The sequence below is a fragment of the Camelina sativa genome, chromosome 2 (genome assembly GCF_030686135.1).
Source record: "Camelina sativa cultivar CO46 ecotype springtype chromosome 2, ASM3068613v1".
Taxonomy (NCBI): Eukaryota; Viridiplantae; Streptophyta; class Magnoliopsida; order Brassicales; family Brassicaceae; genus Camelina; species Camelina sativa.
Window position 1 is genome coordinate 13307191 of NC_141881.1, and position 13214 is coordinate 13320404.

At 30.3% G+C, this 13214-nt stretch overlaps 2 protein-coding genes across 2 annotated transcripts; one reads left to right on the forward strand and one right to left on the reverse strand.

The window, feature by feature from the left end:
* Positions 1 to 3655: 3655 nt before the first annotated feature.
* LOC104773750 (heavy metal-associated isoprenylated plant protein 24-like) lies at positions 3656 to 4728 on the reverse strand. Its single transcript, XM_010498402.3, has 2 exons — positions 4224 to 4728; positions 3656 to 4132 (listed from the first exon to the last, which is right to left on the reverse strand). Exons 1-2 carry the CDS (start codon positions 4525 to 4527, stop codon positions 3837 to 3839), a joined length of 600 nt encoding a protein of 199 aa, XP_010496704.1. The 5' UTR covers positions 4528 to 4728; the 3' UTR covers positions 3656 to 3836.
* Positions 4729 to 8827: 4099 nt separating this feature from the next.
* LOC104773752 (uncharacterized) lies at positions 8828 to 12299 on the forward strand. The gene is made up of 2 exons (XM_010498404.2): positions 8828 to 10015; positions 10874 to 12299. Exons 1-2 carry the CDS (start codon positions 8900 to 8902, stop codon positions 12140 to 12142), a joined length of 2385 nt encoding a protein of 794 aa, XP_010496706.2. The 5' UTR covers positions 8828 to 8899; the 3' UTR covers positions 12143 to 12299.
* Positions 12300 to 13214: the final 915 nt, after the last annotated feature.

Consider the following 13214-nt stretch of genomic DNA (forward strand, 5'->3'; position numbering starts at 1 on the left):
TTCATAAAGATTATATCTTATTTTGAAATATATTTATTTTTAGAAAAATATCAAATTAGGTATGTTTTATAAATTAATAAATTAATAAATTAATAAATTTTTTGGTCCCAACATCATTAATTTATGGTGATTTACTGTATCTATGGGATAAATTTTATAAAATAAATTGAAATAACAGAAATGTCTAACAAAAGGATACTCCAAAATAACTTGTGTATAAAAAAGAGATTGAAGTAACAATTATCATAGTACATCCTACTATATTAATTGGGAAGTACAAATATGAAACTAACCTTAAATGTGTAAAAAATTACATTCAATTGCCATTAGAAAAACTTAATCAAAATTAATAAATTAATTAAATAAATATAACTACTTAAAAAACGAAAATCAGGGGACATATTAAATAAAATAAATTGTAGAAAAGTAAAAAAAATAATCTATTAGAATCAAAACTAATCTGTACTCAAAAAAATTTAACAGCTAAGATTTTAAAAATCTAATCAAATAAAATCTAAAACTACAAATTTTATCCTACTATATTAATTGGGAAGTACAAATATGAAACTAACCTTAAAATGTGTAAAAATGACATTCAATTGCCATTAAAAACTTAATTAAGATTAATTAATTAATGAAATAAATAAAATTAAGTAAAAATGAAAATCTGGGACACATCAAATAAAATAAATTGTAGAAAAGTAAAAAAAAATCTATTAGAATCAAAAATAATTCGTACTTAAAAAAACTAATAGGTAACATTTTAAAAACCAAATCGAATAAAATATACAGCTACAAATTTTATCAAAAAAAAATTTCACCACAGGTTAAAATTATTACAGACAAGAAAAAAAAGCTACAGAAAAAACAATGAATTTTGTTTTCAAAGAAGCTTTTTATAACTTTTACTAGCTATATTTAGTTGTTATTTTTTACATGTTAGTAAGGATTGTGTTTAGTTGACAAAGGTTTAAACAATTTTATTCACAACATTTTTCAATAAACATTTTTAAAATACAAAAATTAGAATATAAGCAAACCAAATTTTTAATCACAAACTATTATAAATAACATAATAATAAAATAAATTATTACAAATTTTTATTTTAAAAAAGTTCAGCCCGCGGTTTTCCGCGGGTTAGTACCTAGTATGTTATTATAGGCGATTCATTAGACAATATGTGAATGTATATGCAATTTTCACGTCATTCCAATTTTTTTGTTTTCTCAAGTTCCTTCCATTAAACATTCCTATTTCATGGACAAAGTTTAAAAATTATAGAAGTTTTACCAACTATATATACTTTTTTTTAAAAGAGCTTGCATACACTTGAAAAAAACTTATGTGCATTGGCAACATAAAATAGAGTTTGACTTAACTATTTGTTATATAGTATACTTACTTCCGCTATTACCATAAGATTCTGAACCAGTGAGGTTGTGAAACGTGGGTCCTAGAATCTCTGAAAAGATGGCGCCATGTCGGATAAAATGTATTTAGCCTTACTCATGTCTAGGTTCGAGTTCAATCCTTAAGGCTTTGTCCCCTTCATGGTTTCTTCAAAGGTAGTATTTAGTATACTCCTTATTTTGATGTTTAATCTGACCTTTAGCCTTATGCTTTAGCCAAGTTTTACAGAATCCAACTTCAAGATAATATATATCATACAGTTATGCGAGTAAACTTTCATTTAACTTTTTAATATATCAACTGTTACAACTACATAACTTAACAACGATATACAGTTATACATAATAAAAAATAAAATATATTATTTTATATTTTAATTCGATAGTTTTAACAAAGATAGATATCAATCACACAAAAAACATTTTTTTGAAAGGTTCATAGTACTTTACATACAGAAGATATATTCTTTACAAACAAGTTTTTTGAGTTGCAATTGCAAGAACCTGATTTTGTGCCGTTTGATATGCTTATAGCAACATTCTTCACTTGATTTCAAGAAAAGAAAGTTGTAGAGAGTTCGTTGGTACTTAATTAAGATTCTTGTAATTCAGAAAAAGCTGTAAACATGATCAAGGAATCATATGTATAGGTAGCCATATTGTGAATATAAATCATGTTAATTTGGGTAAGAGTTGAGATCGGTAAAAGTATAGGGACCCTAAAAGTATATCATCTATAGTTAAATTACGGTTTTTTTCCTTCTGATTTTGTTTTTCAAGGTTTAACTGTTACAGGCAGCCGTCCACCCGAATATCATATTTTATACGTTAACGATCGCAGCCAAGTGTGATCATTTCGAGAATTAGCGAAGAACTTGATTGAAGACATCCTCGTTGTGAATTTTAATATGTGCCAACGAATATGACTTCCTACACACTTATTTAGCCTATATAATATAAACCAAGATTTTTTTTTTTCTAATGAACCAAATACTATTTTATCGTCGTAAAGGGATATGTTCATATAGTATCTTCTTCCTAATAGCTGCAACGTGTTGGCATGACACCTTATTTTTTATGCCCACAGCCTACCAATACATAGGAATCGGACTTACATAAAAAGAAATTGATATTTTTGTTAAACTATATAGATAATTTTACCTAAAGAAATCAAGCTTGCTGGTAAAGATATATCGAGCTGCATGTTCCTCTCGCAAGATATCAAAAGAAAATTGTGAGCACATGGTCTAAGTTAATATTTCGACTGTTATCGTGGATTTCAAAGCATCTACGTTTTCTTATCGCTCGAAGAGTATAATACAAATCATAATATCCCATTCAAGCTATAAAAAAATGTGCAATAAGATTCATAATACAAATCATGTCATACCCAATTTTATATGCAAACAAAATATGGAAAAATATGCAAATTCCAAAAAAAAAAAGTTATCTTTCAAGTTTCAACTAATTATTCTCATAACATTTCATAATTCTACAAAATAAAGCTTTGAAGCAATAACTATAAAAACAAAATAGCAAGGTACTGTTAAATTTGTAGTAGTAAAACGTCTTCATCGTAAAAAAACATCGCTGCTTATAATATTTGAAAATCTTCTAGAAAAACATATATATTGTAAAGAAAAAAATTTAGAGGAAAAAAGGTTAATACAAATCCATAAAAATCAGTGATAATCTACAAAAATATCTGAAAATAATCATTGACAAATTTAGTAAATCATGGAACTTCTTAAAACCAATCAATAAGCTCTACTCATATTTAACACTAAAAAAAAAAAAAAAAAAAAATCCATCTCCCAATATATATTGTAAAGAGAAAAAATCCATCTAACTAAAGTGTTGGAAAAAATGTTGAAACATATCCATTTGTAGCACGATCAAGATCCAGGCCCAACTAAAGGCCCAAGAGTAACTGGTACTACTCATTTCGGTCTATTCAAAATTTTAGTGTCCACAAATGCTTTCACACTCTTTAAGGCAGTTCTTTGATATATCTCTTAATTCATAGGAAAAGAACTCCATCACCGAAAAATCTAAGCTTTGTCTCCTTCCTCATTGTGGGGTTGTTTTAACCTTTTGCAAACTCGATGGAGCAATTCTTGTGAATGTTCCTTGAATGGTTTGTCTTCCCTCTTTGAAAACTTTGCAGCTTAAATATTCAACGGCTTCTATGTGTTAAAACTTAAAATGTTTTTAATATCAACGCATGTATGTTTTGAATAACATATTTAGCTATCTAGAAGATCTCTTATTTCGGATTAAGTAGTTAACAGAAATTTCGATTTTTTTCACGTTAGTACATGAAAACTCAAACCCCACACAACGAGTCGTCTTACCAAAATTCAATAATAGTATAATAATATAATCTATTAGACTTACTTAACTTACAAAAAGCACACTCTTCCGATCTACATGATAAAGCAAGAATTAGGGTTCTCGTCGCTAAAGATAATGGTGTAAGAGTCATCGACGGTGGTCTCGTTGACGGAAGCCGTGTCGGGGACTTTCCGAACCATGTTTGGTGGTGCCTTCTTGTCATATGCCTGAGATATGTGAGGATTCGCCACCATTGTGTATGGAACGTATGGCCATAGCTCAACTTTCTTCTTCGTCGACTTGGCCGCTTCCAAAACCTTCTTCGGGTCCACGTATCCCATCACCGTTACCTTCTGCAGCTTCATGTCCACGTCCACTGACTTCACCCCTGCCCACACAAGTCCAATGAAATTAAATCCAATTTTCATATTATTTCTTTTTAAAAGTCACATTTTCTAACAATCAACGAGTACATATACCTTTAACGCCAGAGAGGATATGTTTGATCTTACGTTCACAACCTTCGCAGTCGATACGAGCGACTCGGAGAGCTACTGTTTGCATTTGTTTCTTCTTTTTCCTCTTCCTCTGCTTTAAGAAGTCCGATATATACTCCATCGTTCCTTCCACACCCATCTTCACTCGCACCAATCCTTTTGGAGTGTTTTCTTTTTGTTTTGTTGATGAAGAACTAATCAAGAGGAGACCAGAAATATATTTAAAGAGAATGGGGAAGTGCGGACGAAAGGCTCTTTCTTTGTACCACCATATAAAGTGGTGCATGGGTACTCTCACCTTTAGCTACATATATCTATAGTGAATGCACTGCATTTTCATATAATAAAATGGATGTGACTCATGTGACAAATGGCAGATTATTTGTTATTTGTTGAGTTATTTTTCTTTTGTTTGATTAGTAAAATAAAATAGGAGTACATTATTTGAAGGGAAAGAACAAAGACCATTTATTGCTTTTGGGCTCTCGTGGAGAGTGCAAGAAACTTCCACTGATGTCAAATGAAATCTTTGGCTTTTATACCATTATAACCATTGCAAGCTCTGGTGGTGATTTTTTTTTGTTGATATCGTACGATTTTTAAATTTGTTTTCGTGCTTAATTTGTTTATTTCTCTAAAAAAAAGACTATCTACTAATTTTTATCATATGAAAGATGATGGATTGATTTATTAAATCAAGAAAAATATTTGAAATCTTAACCAGTTTGGCATTCGTAACTAGTTTTTTTCCTAAGCACATACTTTTCTTTAACTATTTCTATATTTACGTCAAAGTTTGGTATTTCCGTCCGTTTAAATTGCATACTAACAAAAACGAGTTCTTTTAGAAGCCGGTTTTAGATTAAGTTGTTCTTAATATTATGCACTTATAAATCCCATTCCCAGGATTTCGTGTGTGGTAAGGAGTTTGTGAAGCTTTACGTGTAAGAAAAACTAAGAATCCTTTAACAAAAAAAAAAAAGAAAAACTAAGAATCCAATGAATTATACAAAGTGATATAACTCTATAAGTTTTTTTTTGCGGATAGAGAAAATGGTTAGCGATATACCAAAATATCAAAAGCTTTTTATTCAAAAGTTTCATACTATTTTTGTTAACACTTTAATTTCACTTGTTTGATTGGTAATTCTTACAGCGCTATATATATTCCATACCATATCGTTTCATGGTATGATCAATTAAAATGTAAAATATTTTTTAACAGTACGTCTGAAAACGTTTTGACATAATTCTAAAGCAACATGTAAATAATTGAGGAGGGATTTATTGACAAAAGAGAAAAATTGGAGGGCACATGGCAGTGAGTAATTGTGTCATGTTTCAATGGTACGTACTGATTCAAGTTTATGATTGGGGTCAGTTGCATTATAAAAAACTGAATAAATTGACAATATGCAAAGATAGCCAATCAAAATACAATGAAAATGACATTGAGACATCTGGCCCGAAGTTAGAAGTAGAACTGTTGATGCGATGGGGAGTTTTGGTTTTAAAATATATAAATTTAAGCACCACCTGTTACTATGTAAAACCATTGAGACTATAAAACACTAAAATATTAGCCTATGAGTATGACTATACATATCAAGATTATATTATATACGAATTAGGAGTATATATATGTCTCTGTATACTCTTTGTACATATTAATTTATAATAATGTATGTTTTTTCCTTTTTTGTTCTTTAGGAGATTATCACATTTGCAACTTGTATAATTAAAATTTAGGTGATATGAATAAAATAATTATTAAAAAATTCAGTATGTGTTATAAGTTTCTTGACAATTTTACAACCACATGTTCTATTTGGACGATCGATAAAATAAAGCAAATATTTAGAAGGAGGAGGGTTGCTTTCAAACTGTTTGCAATTAAGAGGCAACAACTCTACCACTCAAGTTTTGATATGTCTCATTCCATTACATTATGAATCACTTAATCTCGTTGCTTGAAAACGTGTCACCTTTATTTCCGTTAAATAGTATATACTGTATATAGTCATTATCGAAGAGCAATATCTATATATATATTTCAAACAATAAATGAGAGAACCCCGCTCGTCCGTAATAGCATTTTAAGGAACAAAGCCAAAGATCATTCGAGACTCTACCAATTTTAGATATTACATGTAATATCAGTGTAATCACACGATATGTAGATAAGATCTTAGACATTAGTATATTTACATATATACATATGATGGATAAACATTAACCAACTTGTGCAAAATTGGTATTTTATTTGCATATATATAAATGTTTCGAAAACACATGCATGAAAAACTTGGTATTTTACGTTGAAATCGCCATGTCACCTTTGTATTCCTACTCATAATTGATACTGACTTCGAATATGTGAAAAAAACTATTTACTATCTGTTTAATACATTCTTGCGTACATATATATATACTAGATAAGGTCCGCGTTATTACGCGGGTAAATATTAAAAAATTTATTGAAAATAGTTAAGTAGTAACATACATGTTATTAGATTTTATCTTGTAACATTTTAATATTGAATACGAACCTCTTATATTTCATTTAATACTCTCTCAATTTCATTATATAAGAGTTTTATAATATTTTCTCAAATTTCTATGTATAATTTTAATTAATATAACAATTTATGACTATTTGAATTATGCAGCATATTTCCTATTTGTAGAAGTTTTATAAATGACATTATATTTATTGTTTATTAATTTTTTTGCTTTTACCCAAAAACTCTTATAGGACAGGAAATACCATTTAAATATATATACCATCATAATAGACCATATTTTAAGTTTAATTACACATTTCATCTTAATGCATAGAACTAAATATTTTATATCAAACATAATTAATACATCATATCAAATCTATATCTTAGTAAGAACTGAAAATATAAATAAAAATTAACAAAATATAATTTGCAAAAAAAAACTCAATCAATATTATTTAAGATATATTTGTTATGTTGTTATCTCATAAGTACTAATTTTACCTCATGTCATAATCAATTTTAAAAATGAGTAAAATTTATAAAATAAAAACATATATAAAGATACAGAGAAATTCTCAATAACTAAAGATTTATTCCTATAATATATAATTTTTTCAAATTATCTTATGTTTTGACATATGCATTACATAAATACATGTGTTAAAATTATAAAATTAAACATTAAAAATTACTAATATTCTTGAATGGAATTTTTTTAAATGATACATATTAATATTTGAAAACTTTTTAATCTATTTAATCTAAAATAAATTTCATCGGTAGACATTTACTTTAGTAATCACATTTAACTATCTATTTCATCGTAAAACCATAATTCACTTCTTCATGGATTAGTTATAAAATTAATTACAAAAATAATATGAGCACATATGAGATAATATGTATATTGGTTAGTATTTTAAATTTAACAATAAAAATAATCAGTAAAAAAATCAGTTAACATCCACAAAATTTTTGAAACGAAAATATCCTAAATATTATTCTTCTATATGTCATAGTTTCATAAGTAATATTGTTTGTCAATTTTAATCAATTAACCAAAAATTCATTCATACAAACCCATTTTTCTATTTTTTCATGTTTCTCATATTACTACATGCATTAAAACTTTAAAATAAAACATGTAAAACTATACTTATACAAATCATGTATTGAATTTTTTTAATTTATTTATTCTTTTAAGGTTTTGTGTACTTAATTACAATAAAGAATTATATTACAACGATAAATACAATTTATATCCGACTAAAATTATGTTAAATAACTTATGTTATTCTTTTTAACTTTATTATTCATTATTTATTGATTAGTATACATGCTTAATAAATTAAGTTTTTGCTTACACTTGTCAAATTTATTGAGAAACCACGTATAATATAATTAGCATACAATAGAAAATATATTTATTTTGTTAGTTTTCCTTTTTGATTTAGGAAAATAAACATGTAAAATTCTGTAAATATAATTAGCTGTCCTATTACGTTTATTAAAAAAAAAATTGACATGTGTCAACATCTAATCAATATATTTGACACATGTCACAATCTTGTTAATGAGTAAATTTGACATGAAACTTTATATAATAAGTTTTGTTAGTTTTCCTTTTTGATTTAGGGAAATAAATGTTTTAAAATATAAACATGTAAAATTATGTAAATATAATTAGCTGTCTTAGACCATTTACAATGAGGGTGTTGAAAATAAAATTCAACAGTTTAACTAATGCAATGGAGGTGTTAAAAGTTGGAAAAAGATGATGTGGATTCACAAGTGTTGAATTATTTCAACGGGTTGAAAACAAAAGAGAGGGACCAATCTTTACATGTGTCATGTGTTAATTGGACCAAAAAAATCTACCAAACAAGATATAGGATAGATACATCCGAAAATAATAGAGTGTATTTATTGAGTTTTTTTTTACATCTACATTATTGAAAGATAATTATTGATATGATCTTACTTTTTTAAAAAATAAAAAATTATATCAAAATTCATCATTTTTCATACTCTATAAATAGAGTCTTGTTTCATTAGATTTGGACACAGAAAAAAAAATCATATTTTCACAATAATTTTCCATTTACCTCTCATAAATTCTTGGTTTTATTTTTTTCACTCTTCTCTGAAAAAATGGATCCAAACAACAACCCTTCTAACACCCAAAATTCTTCTAATTACCCTTTTAATTACCCAAATCCCAACAATTACCCATATCAAAATCAATACTCCAACCAACCCCCAAATATGCCAAATTATGGTTTGAGACCAGGTTTCTTCATGCCGTCAGCTGTTCCAAACTATCATCCATACTATGGTTCGGGGATGTCATATCAATCTCAACCACCCCCTTATTCTGCTACTCCGGCGGGTAATGAAATTGTTTCAGGCTCTGGAGCAACTGAATTTCCCGAATTTTCAACGCAAATGGCTCTTGGTGATACAAGTGGTGTTAATGAAGCTATTCCAAGCGTCGATCATTCAACATCTGGCCCCCGGAAAAGCCCCAAATGGACCACTGAGCAAAACTTGGTGCTACTGAGTGGGTGGATCAAATATGGAACCGACAGCATTGTTGGCAGAAACCAAAAGAGCGAATCATTTTGGGGTAAAATTGCTGAGTATTGTAATGAGTTTTGCTCATTTGATCCTCCACGTAGTGCAAGTACATGTAGAAATCGCTACAACTACGTGAATACAAAACAGGGAAAATGGATTGGCGCTTACGATAACGCTAAGCGTATGCAACAAAGCGGGTGGTCGGAGCAAGATGTAGTGGCGAAAGCGCATGAAATATATACAGATGGTGGTAACGGTAATTTCAGTTTAATGAAAGAATGGATCGTTGTTCGTGATCAACCACGCAACTGTAGTCAGGTAGGAGGAAATACTGGCTCTGGAAGCAGTGGATCTAAGAGAGCTCACGACAATGATGCTAGTGACTCCAACTCTGTAGGATCCAGTGCTCGTCCAATGGGGAGGGATGCAGCTAAGAAAACAAAAAAGAAAGGTAAAGGCGCAGTCTTGGAAGTGGTCAACGAAGAGTTTAATGTATACAAAAAACTCAAGGAGCAAGAGTTGAAACGCTTGGACAATATAGCCATGATGCAAGAGGAGGCAATTCGAAAGCAAGAGGAGTCAAACATAGTGATGAAAGAAAAGACTAGGGCTATGAATACAAAAATGTGGATGAAGCTAAGTGAAAAGAACTGTCTCAGTGACAAGGAGAAAAAGCTGATGCAGAAGTTGAGCTACGAATTATTTGGAGAATAATTGTAGCAATAAGTGGCTATCTGTATAATGTCACTCCATGCTTGTCTCTATCATGTCACTCCATGCTTTAATAATGTTTGTTTGTCGCTTTCTCCTTTAATAATGTTTGTTGTAAGTTCCTGCTTTCATAATTTCATCAATGTAATTCGTGAATTTTGGCTTTTAATGTCTGAATCTTATCCTCTATCCACTCAACTTGATTCAATAATGCTGTCGAGTGCCCATGAATTTTTCGTCAATGTAATCCGTGAATTTTGGCTTTTAATGTCTGAATCTTATCCTCCATCCACTCAACTTGATTCAATAATGCTGTCGAGTGCCCATGACTTTTTCGTCAATGTAATCCGTGATTTTTGGCTTTTAATGTCTGAATCTTATCCTCCATCCACTCAACTTGATTCAATAATGCTGTCGAGGGCCCATGACTTTTTCGTCAATGTAATCCGTGAATTTTAATGTCTGAATCTTATCCTCCATCCACTCAACTTGATTCAATAATGCTGTAGAGTGCCCGTGACTTTTTCGTCTTTTAATGCCAAAATCTTAACCTGCAGCCACTCAACTTGATTCAATAATGCTGTCGAGTGCCCGTGACTTTTTTGTCTTTTAATGCCAAAATCTTATCCTGCAGCCACTCAACTTGATTCAATAATGCTGTCGAGTGCGCGTGACTTTTTCGTCTTTTATTGCCAAAATCTTATCCTCCAGCCACTCAATCCGTTGGTTCTTTTTTCTTATAAATGGAGACTCATTCTTCCATTTATGTACCAATACCACAAATCTCATCTCACTAATTAAATCTCAATGGATCCATCAAAATTTCCTTTTGATATCGAAGCTTATAAAAGGCAATCTGAAATTGAAGATACGTATATCCTCAATTATTTTAGTGAGCGCCGAAAGAAAATAGAGGAAGACTTTCCACCTCGCACGAAGAGAAAATACTTCAAGAGAGATCATATAGCGGCAAATCAAAGACTAGTTGACGACTACTTTTCCAATCAACCTACATACGACGATGCAATGTTTCGTCGACGATTCCGAATGCGAAAACATGTTTTCCTTCGAATCGTTGGGGACCTATCAAGTACTGACGACTACTTCACCCAGCGATTTGACGCAGCCAATAAAGAAGGTATATCTCCATTAGCAAAATGTACCACGGCCATGCGAATGCTAGCATATGGTGTGGCGGCCGATGCGGTGGATGAGTACATCAAAATTGGAGGTACTACAGCTCTGGAGTGTTTGCGTAGATTCTGTAAGAGAATCATACAATTGTACGAGAAAGAGTATCTTAGAGCCCCAATTCAAGAGGACCTGCAGAGAATTTTGCATGTTAGTGAAATGCGAGGGTTCCCGGGGATGATTGGGAGTATTGATTGCATGCACTGGGAATGGAAAAATTGTCCTACAGCATGGAAAGGACAATTTACTCGGGGTGATAAGGGAACAACCACTGTTATTCTTGAAGCAGTAGCATCACATGATCTATGGATCTGGCATGCCTTGTTTGGATGTCCAGGCACATTGAACGATATAAACGTTCTAGATCGTTCACCAGTGTTTGATGATGTTGAACAGGGAAATACTCCAAGAGTTAACTTCTTGGTGAACCAACGTCCGTATAATATGGCATACTATCTAGCTGACAGTATATATCCTTCTTATCCTACTTTTGTCAAATCGATTAGGCTTCCTCAAAGTGAGCCGGACAAGTTATTTGCAGAAGTTCAAGAGGGATGCCGGAAGGACATCGAACATGCATTTGGAGTGTTGCAGGCTCGATTTAAAATAATTCGCGAACCAGCTCGCATGTGGGACATAGACGACTTGGCTATCATTATGAGGTCATGTATCATATTGCATAATATGATTGTTGAGGATGAACGTGATACATATATTCAACGATGGAACGATTATGATCACTCTGAGGCAAGTGGGTCTAGTACACCGCAGCCATTCTCGACCGAGGTGCTACCTGCATTTGCAAATCATGTACGTGCTAGATCCAAATTGCGTGATTCAAGTGTGCATCGCGAATTGCAAGCAGATCTAGTCAAACACATATGGGCAAAGTTCGGAATGTTAAATGATTTTTAAGTTTTTGAGTTGAGTCTATTGTACTAGTTATGTGTGTTTTATTGGTTGTATTGGGTGCTTCTTATTGTATTGTATTGTGTTTTTCTTATTGTATTGTATTGTGTTCTTCTTATTGTACTGTAGTGCATTTTAAAGTTTTTCGTAATTTTATTTGTTTTAATAATGACTCTCTCTATTTTCATTTTTACTATTTACATTTTCTTAATTAAGAACATAAAATTTAAATAAAATAAAATAAAAATTATTTAACTCTTAATTACGTTAATTAAAATTTAAACGATAGTCGTTATTAATACGTAATCGGAAAAACTAAAACATAACCAAGAAATTAAAATTATGAAACAAAAGTAAGTGGGGTAGGGTGTTGAATTTTATTAAACAAACCATTGTAGGATGTAAAATTTTAATGGATGTTGAATAATTAGGTGGAAGAGAGAGAAGATGATGTGGAAGAAGAATATATGATGTGGAGGGTGTTGAATCTAAAAACCATTGTTGATAGTCTTATGTTTTTAAAAAAAATTTGACATATGGCAACATCTAATCAATATATTTGACACATGTCACAATCTTGTTAATTAGTAATTTTGACATCAAACTTTATATAATAAGATATATATATCAACGTAAATGTTTTTTTTTGCGTGTTTTATATACAGTCTTTTTCCAAACTAATTATTCACTAAAAACTATATAAGAAAAATTGTATTATTATACTGACTAAACTTTAAATTTCTTAATTTAGAGTAATTTTTTTTTTGGTTATTAATTTATAGAAATTTTACTAGACATATATATAGGATATAGACCATCTTTAAACGTTTTTTATAATGTCATGAAGTTAGGTTTTAAAAAGTCCATTATATTGTCCTTTCATTGATTGAATCAAATCTTTACATACGACAAGGTTTTTTTGGCAACTTTCGCTAAGCTTTTCATTTTATTTTGACAGAAGCTGCTTTTGTCAACCTAAAACAAATTAGTAGGTGAAGAAGAACTGTAATTTTTATGCATGTGCTCCACTGATGTTCTTTTTATAAGAATGTAAATATCATTTCAGGAAATGAAAGTT

Excerpts from the sequence above, each read along its gene's own strand:
- LOC104773750 (XM_010498402.3), bottom strand. The coding sequence starts at position 4,527 with ATGCACCACTTTATATGGTGGTACAAAGAAAGAGCCTTTCGTCCGCAC. Across the intron at positions 4,133-4,223 it reads TATCCTCTCTGGCGTTAAAG|GGGTGAAGTCAGTGGACGTG; the intron begins GTATATGTACTC and ends TTGTGTGGGCAG.
- LOC104773752 (XM_010498404.2), top strand. The coding sequence starts at position 8,900 with ATGGATCCAAACAACAACCCTTCTAACACCCAAAATTCTTCTAATTAC. Across the intron at positions 10,016-10,873 it reads AAAAGCTGATGCAGAAGTTG|GAAGCTTATAAAAGGCAATC; the intron begins AGCTACGAATTA and ends CCTTTTGATATC.